Below are 14,815 nucleotides of genomic sequence, written 5' to 3' on the forward strand. Positions count from 1 at the left end.
TTCCGATGATTTTATATATTTGTAAAGATAAATTGATGGGTACCTGATCCTTAGATGGAAGAGTAGTAAGGAATTATCTTGATTATTTACCTTTCTAAGATAAAATGTTGAGAGAAAATGAAGGAGAAAAAAGAGATTTGATATTTTAGTCATCTATTGGGTATGTTTTCAGCCATAGCAGAGAATACCAACCACTAGAAGAAATAAGCCTTATGGCTCCGATACCATGTAAAATAATAGAGAGAGCAGAAGAGATAAAACACGAAAACATATAACGTGGTTTCGACCACAAGGCCTACCGCCTACGTCCACAACCAAAAGCAGCAACTTGTAGTTGCTGCTGACTTTATCCAATAATTTCCTCTCACCTTGTACAAGGAATGTATATGCTGCAACGGATCACTATCGACTACCAAATAAAGGAAGCGATAATAACAGTTCCAAATAAAGTGGAATATCACAAAAAAGTAGGATAAGATAAATTAGGCAACAAGAGATTTGATAAACCAAGCAACCACAGATTTGTTAACAGCCAAATCACGTGGAAACTACTTTCCTTCAACACTTCCCCTCAAGTGGGGTGTAGGGATTCACACATCCCCACTTGCCTTTGATGTCACTGAAAAGTTTGAACATCAAAGCCTTGGAAAGTAGTTTCGGTGTGATTCGGCTGTTACCAAATCCGTTGTTGCTTGGTTTATGAAAGCTCTTGTTGCCTAGTTTATCATACCCTACCTTTTTTAGATATTATGTTTTATTTTGATGGTTCATGACTTTGTTCTGGATCCGTCTCTCATTAACATGGAACAAACAATAGATAATGATGGTAACTGAGGGAACATGAGAATCCGACTTCTAGCTATCTCATATCTAGGCCAAGACTTGCAAGCAACTCAAACATTTTTTGTTGTTCACAAGTTTCTATCTAGATCTTAGACTTCGTGACATATTGCAAAAATAATCAAGTTCATCCCACATACCTTGCATCGCACCCAAGTGTTCAACGAAGAGCTGATTTTCTTTCTTAGGGTTTCTAATGCTTTGAAATAGCTAAAACATAGGGGCAATGTCATTTTTTCTCATTGTACAAGTCCTTAGCTTTCCTCCAAATCTGAGTCGCCGTTTCAGCGAAAAACCCTTGGCAGATCTTTGGCTCCATAGTATTAATCAGCCATGACATAAACAGATAGTTATTTGAGCACCATTCCTTGTAAGTGGAGTCATTCTCATTTGGTTTTGGGAGATCGCCTGTCTCATATTCTAGCTTGGATCTTTCGCTGAGATAAAGCATTGCTGACCCAGACCATACCAAATAATTTGATCCATTTAAGCGAACGTATGTGATCTTAGTTGCTGGATTTCTTTGCTCCTGCATGACAATCTTCTCAATGACACTATTGGGTGTGTTTTCAGCGATAACATAGAATACCAAGCACCAAAAGAAATGGGTCACAGTTGAGCCTTATGGCTCTGGTACCATGTCGAGTAAAGAATAGAGAGAACAGAAACGAGAAAACAAGAAAACAGACAATATGATTTGACCACAACGCCTACGTGGCTACGTCTATGGCCAAAAGCAGCAACTTACTACTGAGGCTTTGTTTGATAATTTCCTTTCACCGTGAATAAGGAATATATAGGCTGCAATGGATCACTATTGACCACCAAATAAAGGAAGCAATAATAACACTTTCAAATAAAGCGGAACATCCCAAAAAAGTAGGATACGATAAACTAGGCAACAAGAGATTTGATAAACCAAGAAACAACAGATTTGGTAACAGCCAAATCACTCGAAAACTACTTTCCTTCAACAAATGTAGAGAAAAGAATATAGAGAATAGAAGTGAGAAAACAAGAACACAGATAACATGGTTTGTCCACAAGGCCTACATCCATGACCAAAAGAAGCAACTTTCTACTCAGACTTTTATTCGATAATTTTCTTTCACCTTGTACAAGGAATATATAGGCTGCAATGGATCATTATCGACCACCACATAAAGGAAGCACTAATAACACTTTCAAATAAAGCGGAATATGTCAAAAAAGTAAAATACAATAAACTAGGCACAAAAGATACAACAGATTTGGTAATAGCCAAATCACGCAGAAAATACTTTCGTCCGACACTCTCCTTCAAGTGGGTTGTAGGGATTCATGCATCCCACTTGCCTTTGATGTCATCCAAAGTTTGAACGTCAAGCTCTTGGTGAGGCCATCATCAAGTTGGTCTGAGCTTCTAGTAAATGGTGTGGAGCTCTCCCTTCTTTGCACATTTTCATGGATGTAGTGATAGTCTATCTCCAGATGTTTTGTTCATTCTTGGAACACAGAGTTTGCAGCAGTATGGATGGTAGCTTGATTATCACAGTACATTGAGATAGGATACACAATTTGAAAACCAAGTTCCTAAATGAGAGATTTAACTCAGATAAGCTCATTAGCAGTAGTCATCATAGTAAAGTACTCTACCTCGCACTGGATCTAGAGTTTGTATGTTGTTTTTTGCTTTTCTAAAAAAACTAGATTTCCACCAACATATACACAACATCCTGTCATAGATTTCCTAGTTGAACCGCCAGCCCAATCAGCAGCCGAATAGCCTACAATCTCAATGCTTTTATTGATTTAATGCCATACTCCTTGTCAAGGAGTCCTTTTCAAGTATCTTAAGATTCTTGCAACTGCATTCATATGAACGTTCTTTGGAGTATGCATATGTTGACTGACAATGCTGATAGCATAAGTGATATCAGGTCGTCTAATGGTTAAAATGATATTAACTACATATATAAGGACAATAACAAGTTTTTCTCCGCAACGCCGAGTAAATAAAGAGCTATTAACATAACTTACAAAATTTTTTCCTTCCAAAGTTATACACAACTTTTGATGCCAAGCCCTTGGTGACTACTCTAATCCATATATGGAATTTCTGAGATGACACACCAACTTTGAGTTGACATCATAACAACGATATCCCTTATTAGAAGACAAATAACCCAAGATTATACACTTTATGGCTTTAGGACTAAGCTTGTTGATGCCTCTATTCTTAACATAAACTATGCATCCAAATATTCTCATGTGAACAACTTTGATTTTCTTGTTTAAGAGAATCTCAAGAGGAGCTTTACCATTCAAACACTTATAGGAGTTCGGTAAGTATATAGCATGCAGTCATCAACACATCACTGCAGAAATCCTTTGGCACATTCATTGGAAGAAAAAAATGCATGAGCAGTCTCAAGCAGTTGCCTATTTTTATGTTCTGCAACACCATACTGCTGAGGAATACTCGCACAAGTGAATTGGTGGTGTATTCCGTGTTTTTTTTTCAAATTGATCAAACAAATGATTCTTAAATTATGTTCCATTGTCGGATCTAAGTATTTTGATCCAAGCTTCAAATTGAATTTCCACAATTTTATAAAATTTTCTAAACTTGGAAAAGTCTTCATCTTTAGTTTTCAACAAGCAGATCCAAGTCGTAACAGCCAATCACGCATAAACTACTTTCCTTCAACAAACTCAAGCCATTATATGAAACTATAAAACATAAATACAAGGTCTTTCATTGCGAATTAGTTGTTCTTCGATGGAGTCTCTTCTTCTACAGAGAATTTGAAAATAAGGTATAGACATAGTGGTACCACAAAATAAGCGGCCTGCCTGAGCACTTCCTCAGTCTCTCTAGAGATAACTCCAATCCTTGACCAATCGCCACTGTACCTGAAACAAAGCAAATGAAATCCAACCGCTCCTTAGATGCGCCAAGATTACTGTTGGGATGTAAGCTGCCCAACGCATATGGAAGTCCAGTTATGCATGTTTGCTAGTTGCTTGAACGTAAATTATTTGGAGACTGTTGAAAACACATAACTGTGCTCATAACTGTGCTCATAATGTTCACGTGACAATGATGAAAACACATAACTGTGCTCATAATGTTCACGTGCAATGGAGATGCTTAAGAGATTTCGAGTTTTTTCCTTGCCCAGACAACATGTTGAAGCATGAACATTATCAATCCACACTTAATATAAACTTTAATATTCAAAAATTAAAAAATTATGTTCATCAAACTCTCTAAGTACAATATTGTATATTTTTTAGTAGAAAAAAATTAGATCTAGCAATCCTGAGAGGTATCAGTATGTTAAGAGCTTCAAAAATCAATGACCTACAACAAATTTTTAGGACTGAAAGTATATTCGTGTTTTTGTGTCTAATCTAAAATCACATAAACCATTATTTACATATTTAATTTTCATCTATACAATTGGATTACGATAAAACAACATTATTGGTGCCAGAGAGGTATGTATATAAGTAAATATATTATACCCTTTATTTTTATTCAAATTAACTGTCGGAACATTAAGATAAAAGGATTTATGTGGCGTTTGCAGGTTCATTAGCTTATATAACCCACTATATTAACCAAATCTGATGATCCTTAAGGTGCTTTTAACTAAACAACATACCAAATTTTTGAAAATTATAAAAGGTCAGCCATTAAGTATTTTTACACTCAAAATCACTAGTCCTTATCCTATTCAAAATGGAAAGAGAAAGACAATGGTTCTATCCAGAGATGTTGTTTTTCTATAATATTTAGAAGCTTTCGTGCAATTAACATAAATGTCAAAACCATATTTTAGATTTTGTTGTATGGATTTTACATTAGAAAACATGTCCACAAGACATCCAACCTTCGAGAACCGCCTCATTTTCTCAGATCGGTGGCCGAGATTTGACTCCCCAACCATGAGGCGCAGTTGGGGAGGAGGGGGAAAGTGAAACCAAAGTGCAGTTTATTGAAGGAAAGGGGGACCGTGAGAGCGAGAGAGGGAGAGTACCCGGCATCGATGAATCCCAAGGCGACCACAGCAATGGCCGATCGAGCAATCAGAGCCGTCGAAACTCGCGCAGGCAAAGGGAAAGCTGCACGGCCGCCGACCGCGCCGTCCTCCTTTCTCTTTTCCCGGTCATCCTTGTTCTCGTTCCGGATGGTGGCCGTGCGTTCGAATGCCATGGCCGCAGGTTTCATTCTCTTCAACAAAGACTCAGGAGTGACTCTGTGGCTCCTTCCACAGCCATTCAGTAGGAGCGCCGGAGGATCCACCAAGGACCCGTAAGTCAGCGACATCCTCTCCTTCCTCCCTATCTCTCGATATGTGGATGTGTTTGTTGACACTGGGTTTACAGCTTTCTTTATGGACCCCATGTCAATTGGGCCCAACGATGAACCAAGTGAGTAGCAAGAATACACGTCAGGTCCAATTGAACCACTAACAAAGATGGTCCAGAAATCGACCCAGTCTATGCTTTCTCTTCTTGTACACCAAGGTAAACAAGTTAGTCATCTCCCTTTTTCTTTTTGTGTCCTTGCCAGAGTGCATTTTGTGTGTAGTAGTAGATACCTCAAGGGTTTGTTCTCTTTTTTTTTTCCAAAAATTCAATTAAAGGATGGGTGAATGGGAAGCTTTATCCTTATTATTAATTAACTCCAACTTTTTCCCTCATCGTTTTCCTATTGGATAAGAGGGTCCAATACTAAATACTAAACTATTTACATGTAAAATTTTCATCGACACTTAGACCGTACATAAATAATTTACTTGTACTCACCTCCATTTAGAGATGGGCCTAACTATTGGTATGAGGTTGGACCAGTCTGGGTGCCTTTACCATGAGTGATCAGACTAAAGAGTAGACTAAATGTTCAAATACTTAAGTTTAAATGTTGTCTAGAATCTAACAAAGCAAATGTGTCGTGATTTTGAAATCACATTGCTTTAAAATCTAAGTGGGTCTTAGAGTGGGATATGTGAATGAGAGATGAATCTGAGATTTATGTCCATTGCATCATTAGACCCATGCATATCGATAAACTATATCTAAAATGATGCATGCAAAGTTAAATCATATAGACTTGAAAATCTGGTTTCTAATGGGACTCTGGTGAGGGACATGGACTTATATTTGGGAAAAATCGGATCCAAATCTAGATGTTTGTGATCTTAATCTGAGAATTTTAATTCAAATTATCATATTTCTATGATACTTGATTTTTAAGTTTGGAATGAGGATGTTCCCCTGCGTCTAGAGTCTGTACAGTCCTTTGCTTTTGCTGTATTTGCTTTGCTTATGTTGAGTCTTGGTGTAAGCTAGTTTGTTCACCTATGTCGGAGTACCCTCTCAAAATAGCTCCCTAAGTGTAATATTGGGATTCCTTGTTTTGGATGGTCGGCATCGGGAATTCTGTAAGCGGCTTCGGCCATCCTTGTAAGTAAAGTGTAATAGCTTACTTGCTTTCCCTCGTGATGTACTCTTCTCTTTGAAGTGAAATATATTGCGAGTTTTCTTTCCACACTCTTTATGCAAATTTGTATCCTTTGTTTTCGAGAAAGCGTTCAAGTGATCTGCGCCCACTTGAACGAGGCGAAGGCTTGCAGCTTACTGGCGAGAGTTTGCCGCGCCGCACGGTCCGGAGTTGTCGGCCCGTGACAACTGGTATCAGAGCTTAGGCTCTGTTCAAACTGGGGAAGCGATCGGAGAGTCGGTGTAGAGCGTCACGCCGACTTGCTGCTGTTGAGGAGAACGTCATGGCATCACAATACAATCTGCGAGGTGCCAAAGGCAAGGAGCCGGCCCGCCCAGAGGAGGCGAGCCCGGCCCATGACCAGGGAAACCTGGAAGAGATGGTGAATAGGTTGGTCGCAGATGTGGCCACCCATGAGGAAGCCCTCGGCTTTGCTGCCGAGACCTTTGAGGGATTCAAGGAGGAGATGAAGTTGATGCGAGAACAGATGGCCGAGTCTGTGGCCATGAACCGATCGCTCTCCGACTTGGTGAAGATCCTACAGGACGAAGTTGCTGGACTTCGGGCTTCGAATCAGAGATTGCTACGCACGAACTCAGCTAGTAGTAGCCAAGAGAGGACCAGTAGGGTTGACGTCCAATGTCCGGCGAAGTACAGTGGTAGCCGGGATGCGAGGGCGATCGACAACTTTCTGTTCCAAGTTGAATACTACCTGGATCTGCAGAACGTCGTAGAAGAAGATCTGAAGATTAAGACCGCAGCAATGTTGTTAGAGGGGGATGCTGTGGCTTGGTGGAGGCGGAAAATGTTGGACCTTGAGAATGGTGATTGCACAATTACTACCTTCGACGACTTCCGCAAATAGTTGAAGGGGTACTTTATGCCTGTCGATGCCGAAAGACATGCTTATAGGTTGGTTGCAAACCTAAAGCAAACTGGCGCCTTGAGGGATTACATCCGGGCTTATCAGAAGGTCATGTTGGATGTGCCTATGATGCCAGAAAAAGACAAACTTCACTGGTTCATCATAGGGCTCCAATCTTGGGCCCAAACCGACGTGGAGAGATCGAACCCAGAGACCTTGGAGCAAGCATATGTGGCAGCCGAGCGCTTGGCAGATACCCAACGCAAAAGCTACACTGATACCTTCAAGGCTGCGAAGAAGTCCGACCACGGCGGTAAGAGAGATGACCGGCGAGATCACAACAAAAATGAATCGGTGTTCCAGAAGCCAACCGAGAGAAAAACCTTCTTTCGCAAGGACTACACTGGGCCACCAAGGGAAGTGACTTGCTGGGTCTGCGGAGGTAAGCACCAAGCGCGCGTCTGTCCGAAGAGGGTGAGACCTACCGGGCAGGCCAATGCCGCAAGGGCCACTGAAGACGAGACCGAGGAAGGGCAAACACGAATGGGTGCCGCTCAGACGATCAATGTTGTGCAAAGCCGCGCAGCGTCTAGCAGTTTGGTAAACAAAGAGCTGATGTACCTAGACGTCACTCTGAATGGAACGTCTACTGTTGCGATGGTAGACTCCGGAGCTACACATAACTTCGTCTCGAAAGAGGAGGCGGAGCGAGTGGGATTGAAGCCTGTGCCGCAGCAGAGGACCCTTAAAACGGTGAACTCTGAAGCCAGGCCCATCCTGGGAGAAGCGAAGGGTGTAATGGTTCAGATTCAGGGCTGGACGGGAGTCACTAACTTCTCCTAGTACCTCTGGATGATTTCAAAGTGATTTTGGGGATGGAGTTCCTTCGAGGCCAGAATGCAATGATGTTGCCAAAGACCAACACATTGACGTTGATGGGTGCGGATCAGTCTCACACAGTGCACTGCCACTCCCTCAGGAGCAAGTCTCAGCCGATGTTGTCGGCCATGCAGCTAAAGAAGGGCGTGCGTCATGGGGAACAAACATTCCTCGTGGCCGTGCATCTAGAAGAAGATGACCCTCAGCCGAGAGTCATTCCGCCAGGACTAGCCTCAGTCCTCAAGCAGTTCGAGGGAGTGATGCCCCCAGAGCTGCCCAAGCGCCTACCCCCGAGGCGTGAAGTTGATCATGAAATTGACTTGGTTCCCGGAGCCAAGCCACCAGCTATGGTCCCCTACAGAATGGGACCAGCCGAATTGAAGGAGCTGCGAAGGCAGCTTGATGACATGCTTGAGTCAGGGATCATCCGCCCCTCTAAGGCACCATTCGGAGCTCCTGTATTGTTCCAAACGAAACACGATGGCTCTAAGCGACTCTATGTGGATTACCGTGCCTTGAACAAGGTGACGGTGAAGAACAAGTATCCTTTGCCTCTCATTGCGGACTTGTTCGATCAATTGGGCAAGGCGAGGATCTTCTCTAAGTTGGACCTTCGTTCCGGCTACTGACAGGTCAGGATTGTGGAAGGTGATGAACCAAAGACCACTTGCGTCACCCACTATGGAGCATATGAGTTCCTAGTCATGCCATTCGGGTTGACGAATGCCCCTGCAACTTTCTCGACTCTAATGAACAAGCTATTCTACCCCTGCATTGACAAGTTTGTGGTGGTCTACCTTGATGACATTGTGGTCTTTAGCAGCGATCTTGAGGAGCACGTCAGTCACTTGAAGACGGTGTTCCAAGTACTTAAAGAAAATGATCTTTTCGTGAAGAAGGAGAAGTGTCTCTTTGGACAGCGGGAGATCAGTTTCCTCGGCCACATTATAGGGAATGGCCAGCTACGAATGGATTCGGAGAAAGTGAAGGCTGTTCAAGAATGGAAGCCGCCCTCAAATGTGCCTGAATTGCGGTCCTTTCTTGGGTTAGCTAATTACTATCGACGGTTCATCATGGGGTACTCATTGATAGCGGCGCCCCTCACTGACCTACTTAAGAAGAATAGATTCTGGATTTGGACTCAGTCTGCCCAGGATGCCTTTGAAGGCCTGAAGCGTGCCCTTGTACAAGAGCCCATCCTCAGGTTGCCAGATCACTCCAAGCCCTTTGAAGTACACACAGACGCCTCAGATTTTGCCATTGGTGGGGTATTGATGCAGGACGGTCATCTGATTGCCTATGAGAGTCGAAAGTTGAAGGACCCTGAAAAGCGGTACACGGTGCATGAACGAGAGATGACCGCCATTGTGCATTGCTTGCGCATATGGAGGCACTACCTACTGGGGGCAGAGTTCGTTGTTAAGACAGACAATGTGGCCACGAGTTACTTCAAGACTCAAAAGAAGCTAACTCCGAAGCAGGCTCGTTGGCAGGAATTCTTGGCAGAGTTTGATTTCGCTCTGGAGTACAAGGTTGGAAAGACCAACGTGGTAGCGGATGCGTTGAGTAGAAAGGCAGAACTTGCAGCCTCTCGGGCGGGGACCTCCGAAGCACAGTTGGAGGGTGCGCTCCTCGAGCGGGTTCGTGAAGGGATGCGGCAAGACTCAGCGGCCCAACACTTGGTTGCCTTGGCTGAAGCGGGGAAGACTCGGAGATTCTGGCTGCGAGATGGATTGCTCCTCACCAAGGGCGGACGAGTTTTCGTGCCGAAGTGGGGCAATCTCCTAAGGGAGCTAACAAAGGAATGCCATGATACGCTTTGGGCTGGCCATCCAGGCCAGGAGCGGACTCTGGCCCTTCTTGAACGTGGCTACTATTGGCCTCAGATGCGTGATGATGTGGAGGCATATGTAAAGACTTGCCTCATCTGCCAGCAGGACAAAGGGACTAATCAGAAGCCTGCCGGCCTGCTCGAGCCTCTTCCTATTCCGGAACGTCCGTGGGAAAGCATCTCCATGGACTTCATTGTGAGTTTACCCCGAGTTGATGGCTACAGCTCTATCTTTGTTGTTGTGGACAGGTTTTCTAAGTATGCCACGTTCATCCCAACTACAAAGGAGAGTCCAGCGGAGAAGACGGCGGAGATGTTTGTGAAGAACATTGTTAAGCACTGGGGTGTGCCGAAGAGTATTGTGAGTGATCGTGATGCTCGCTTCACGGGCAAGTTTTGGCGTGAAGTGTTTCGGTTGCTAGGCTCAGACTTGCTGTTTTCCACAAGCTTCCACCCTCAAACTGATGGCCAGACGGAACGCATCAATGCTTTGTTGGAACAGTACCTGCGTCACTTTGTCAGTGCCAACCAGAAGAACTGGGTAAAGCTGCTCGATGTGGCCCAATTCTGTTACAACTTGCAGAAGAGCGAGTCTTCAGGCCACAGCCCCTTCGAAGTAGCCACCGGGCAGCAGCCGTTGATGCCTCACACAGTTGCGGCCCAAGAGAAGGGAAGACCCAGCTTCGCCTACCAGTTTGTCAGAGACTGGCAGGAACAGACGGAGATTGCTAAGGCGTTCTTGCACAAGGCCGCCAAGAAGATGAAGAAGTGGGCTGACAAGAATCAGAGACCTGCCGAGTTTCGAGTGGGAGACCAAGTTCTTGTCAAGCTTTACCCAGACTGTTCGGGCATCTTCCGTGAGCGACACCGAGCGTTGATCAGAAAGTATGAAGGGTCATTCACTGTGGTCAAAAGAATTGGGAAGCTGGCATACAAATTAGATCTGCCGCCAGACTTCAAGGGGCATTCAGTGTTTCATGTCTGCAACCTCAAGCCCTTCTATGCCGATACTGAGGACCCGGAGAGAAGCCAGCCCCGGAGAGAACCGATTTTGCAGCGCGCTCCCTCTACCCGGCGTGCCAGTGACCGTCAGTTGGACCAAATCCTTGACACAAAGTGAACTATCTTGGTGAACCGAAGCGATACTTGGTCAAGTGGGTAGATGATGATCAGCCAACATGGGAGTATGCCTTCCGCTTCAAGCGAAGTCATCCAGAAGAAGTCCAGACCTACCATGAAGCTGTTAGCGCCGAGGCCGGCGCTTGATTTGAAGGGGGGAGCCTGTTCCCCTGCGTCTAGAGTCTGTACAGTCTTTTGCTTTTGATGTATTTGCTTTGCTTATGTTGAGTCTTGGTGTAAGCTAGTTTGTTCACCTATGTCAGAGTACCCTCCCAAAACGGCTCCCTAAGTGTAATATTGGGATTCCTTGTTTTGGATGGTCGGCATCGGGAATTCTGTAAGCGGCTTCGGCCATCCTTGTAAGTAAAGTGTAATAGCTTACTTGCTTTCTCTCGTGATGTACTCTTCTCTTTGAAGTGAAATATATTGCGAGTTTTCTTTCCACACTCTTTATGCAAATTTGTGTCCTTTGTTTTCGAGAAAGCGTTCAAGTGATCTGCGCCCACTTGAACGAGGCGAAGGCTTGCGGCTTACTGGCGAGAGTTTGCCGCGCCGCACGGTCCGGAGTTGTCGGCCCGTGACAGAGGAAGACACCTATAAAAGTCTGAAATATTTTGATATGATCTTGATAGTAAAAAATCTTAATCCAATGCCTTGGAAATCAAAACTCGATAATCTGATTTTCACTCATGATATAATCTTCCAAAAGAATCCAAATATTTGATTGACTAGATCCAAAATCATTGACTTGAATACACTATTTCATTTTCACTAAAATCGGCCTAGGGTTTATGATCCATTATCCAATGATCAAGGTCTAAAATTTGAGATCCTAGATCTTGAGATCCAAATCCAATAATGTGATTTCTTGAGATTCGAATTTGAATATACTAGATTTGGGATTTGATCTCATGATATGAATTTATTTCCAACCATTTTATTGAGAACAATCCAAGGTCCATGATCAGGGTCCAATGTCTATAGATCCAGAGTCTGAGATTTAAATGAGCTAAAGGCTAGCTTGGCCAAAGGGGATTATGCTTGAGGGTTCAAACCTAGCTAGACTACGTCTGATTTTGGGACAAACCTAACTTGAAATTATCAGACTATGTTGTTTATAACTTGGATTTCATGTTGAATTCATATTGAAGCCTCACAGAAGTGGGTCTTGTAGAGGTCGGCTAGGTCCTAGCTCTAGGGTTCAGGTTTTGAGTAATGGACTCTAAGACCGGTTTGGGTGAGATCTTAGAGGACTTATATGGGATTAAATTTCATGTCTACATGACCTAGGTCTTTTGAAACTTTTTAAAGAAGTCATGTTTTTTTTTTTTTTAAAAGTGGTCTCGCATTAAGACTAAACATGATCCTAAAAAGAGAAAAGAAAGAAAAATACTAAATTGCAAATAAGAAAAGAAAGAAGAAGTAAAAGGAAATTATCTGAACCTAGCGACTTGATCAAGCCTGCTCCCACGATCTCTACACTCGGCCTGGTTAGTTCTTGGTTGAGTGCTACTGCAGGCTAGAACTCGAGAACTTACACCAAGGCTTAATAAAAATTTTAATTTGATTGGGCCAAGCTTTTTGAGCACCAATTACTAGATTTATTGGGCTCTTTAAGTAGCTCGAAAACGTGTGTAGATATGGGGGGCATGATACCCTCTTATAGTGGAGAGATTTATTGGCCTCTTTAAGTAGCTCGAAAACGTGTGTAGATATGGGGGGCATGATACCCTTTTATAGTGGAGAGGGGAGGCAGATCTTGCTTCAAAGGATCGATGTAGGACTAAATTTTTAGTCCTCTCTCTCTTCCCAAAAATACAAAGACTATAGTTAAAATAGTCTTTTCATCCGAAAAATATTCGTTGTGCACTCATTTCTAATATGAATTTTTTGAGAAAAAACACTTGCACATGGAAGTGTTGATACATTTAGATTAACATTAAGCGTGGAGCACAAACCATGCATGAACATGAAGTAGAGAAAAATGCACATTAAAAGCATATACTAAAATAGACATTTGATAGAAAGATGTTCATTCCAACCACATAGGGATACAATTAAGATTCCATATGTACTGTCCACTCGGTAAAGACATTTGCACAATTCACATTCGTATGAATTGACATTAAACACACAATAAGAAATTTATGATTTAATTAAATGGATATAATATGCATTAAGCTCAATTGTGATTGTAATCCAGGCCTGGGCAACAGGCCGGGCCGGCCCGGGCTTGGGCCGGGAATTTCCCGGCCCGGGCTCGATAGGCTGGCCTGGCCTGGCCCGTTTACATTAAAAATTTATTTTTTTATTTTTTTTGTTTTAAAAATATATATTTAGTATTATTAAATACATTTTATATTTTAAAAAATTATTTTATAATTAAAAAATTAATTTTTAATTTCAAATGGACCAGGCCGGGCCCGTGCCAGGGTCACCGGCCCGACCCGGCCCGATGCCCACCCTTATTGTAATCACCCCAAATTTTTTGGAAATCTATATTTGGCATTTTTTGAACATTTTTTGGCTTCAGATATCAATTTCTTCTTTTATTTGACTATCAACTATATTTAGGATTTGTTTGGATGTAATTTCAAATTTGGGACACAAAGCCGAAGCTCAATTTAGACTTATTTTAAAATCCAAACTGGGATCTTGTCCAAAAAATCATATAAAAGCCCAAAGCAATTCCCTAGACCCAAATCCAGATCTGAAACCCAGTTTTAGGTCCAAAATAAAGGTTTAAATCCAAATCCCCACTCCATGCCCAAACCATAGCCCTAGATCGAAATCCAGACCCAAATCCCAACTTCATGTCCAGAATATAGCCATAGATCCAAATCTAGATCTATATAGCTGCCCAGATCCAAAATAAATCCGTAGATCCAAACCAAATCCAAGTTACAGCTCTAGATCCAACATATATATCCAAATTGAAATTGTAAAACTAGATCCACAACAGAACATTAGATCCAGACCTTGATCCAAATATCAATTCTGGACTCATTTGATCTCAATTTGTGCCTTCAATCCAATTCAGGCCCAATCTAGACCCAATATACAAAATCTAGATCCATATCCTTGTTCGGTTCCAAATTCTTAATTTAGATCTAATTCCTTCTTTTTACCTGAATTCAAATCTAAATTTTAGGATCAAATCCAAATCTGAATTTTAGATCCAAATCCAAATATGTTATTTTTTATCCATCCTTAGCTCTTAGTCTAGATCCAGCTTCAAATTTGAGACCAAGAAAAAATTTTAGATTTGAATCCAAATCATGGATCATGCTCAAGTATTGAGGTGTTATTATTGTTTTCCAAATACCAATAACTTTTAATTCAAAATTCCTAAGGTAACCTTGATTTTTGAAAATATGTTTGATTTTTTTAAAAAACCCTTGATTTTATCTAAATACTATTTAATTTTCTGAAAATGCCCTCATTTCTTAGTATATTCTCAAAATACCCTTTGGTGGGACCCACAACCGACTTCGCAGGCTGACCAGTCATGGTCCTGGCACAGCCAGGCCTGAACCTGGACCAGCCTCACTAGGCAATATAGGCCTAGCCTGGCCAGGCTTGGTCGGATACAACTTGCCCCCCTTGGCCCGGCCAGCTAGGCCTATAGCTGACCAAGCCTAGCTTGTGACCAGACTAAACATGTAAGAATACGCTTGTGGCTGGCCAGCATGGCTTGTTTAGGTGTGCCAGTAGACAGGGGCGGAGCCAGGATTTTCCTTAGGGATGGGCCGACCGTCCAACCGCTGGATCTGGGTAGGGCCAAATTGAA

At 42.6% G+C, this 14,815-nt stretch overlaps 1 protein-coding gene across 1 annotated transcript; it reads right to left on the reverse strand.

Moving 5' to 3' along the window:
- Positions 1-3,504: 3,504 nt before the first annotated feature.
- LOC116257282 (uncharacterized) lies at positions 3,505-5,248 on the reverse strand. Its single transcript, XM_031633898.2, has 2 exons — positions 4,866-5,248; positions 3,505-3,735 (listed from the first exon to the last, which is right to left on the reverse strand). Exons 1-2 carry the CDS (start codon positions 5,231-5,233, stop codon positions 3,588-3,590), a joined length of 516 nt encoding a protein of 171 aa, XP_031489758.2. The 5' UTR covers positions 5,234-5,248; the 3' UTR covers positions 3,505-3,587.
- Between the last annotated feature and the right edge of the window lie 9,567 nt (positions 5,249-14,815).

This window comes from Nymphaea colorata, chromosome 7 (assembly GCF_008831285.2).
Source record: "Nymphaea colorata isolate Beijing-Zhang1983 chromosome 7, ASM883128v2, whole genome shotgun sequence".
In the NCBI taxonomy this organism is placed as follows: domain Eukaryota; kingdom Viridiplantae; phylum Streptophyta; class Magnoliopsida; order Nymphaeales; family Nymphaeaceae; genus Nymphaea; species Nymphaea colorata.

Excerpts from the sequence above, each read along its gene's own strand:
- LOC116257282 (XM_031633898.2), bottom strand. The coding sequence starts at position 5,233 with ATGGGGTCCATAAAGAAAGCTGTAAACCCAGTGTCAACAAACACATCC. Across the intron at positions 3,736-4,865 it reads TTGGGATTCATCGATGCCGG|GTACAGTGGCGATTGGTCAA; the intron begins GTACTCTCCCTC and ends GCTTTGTTTCAG.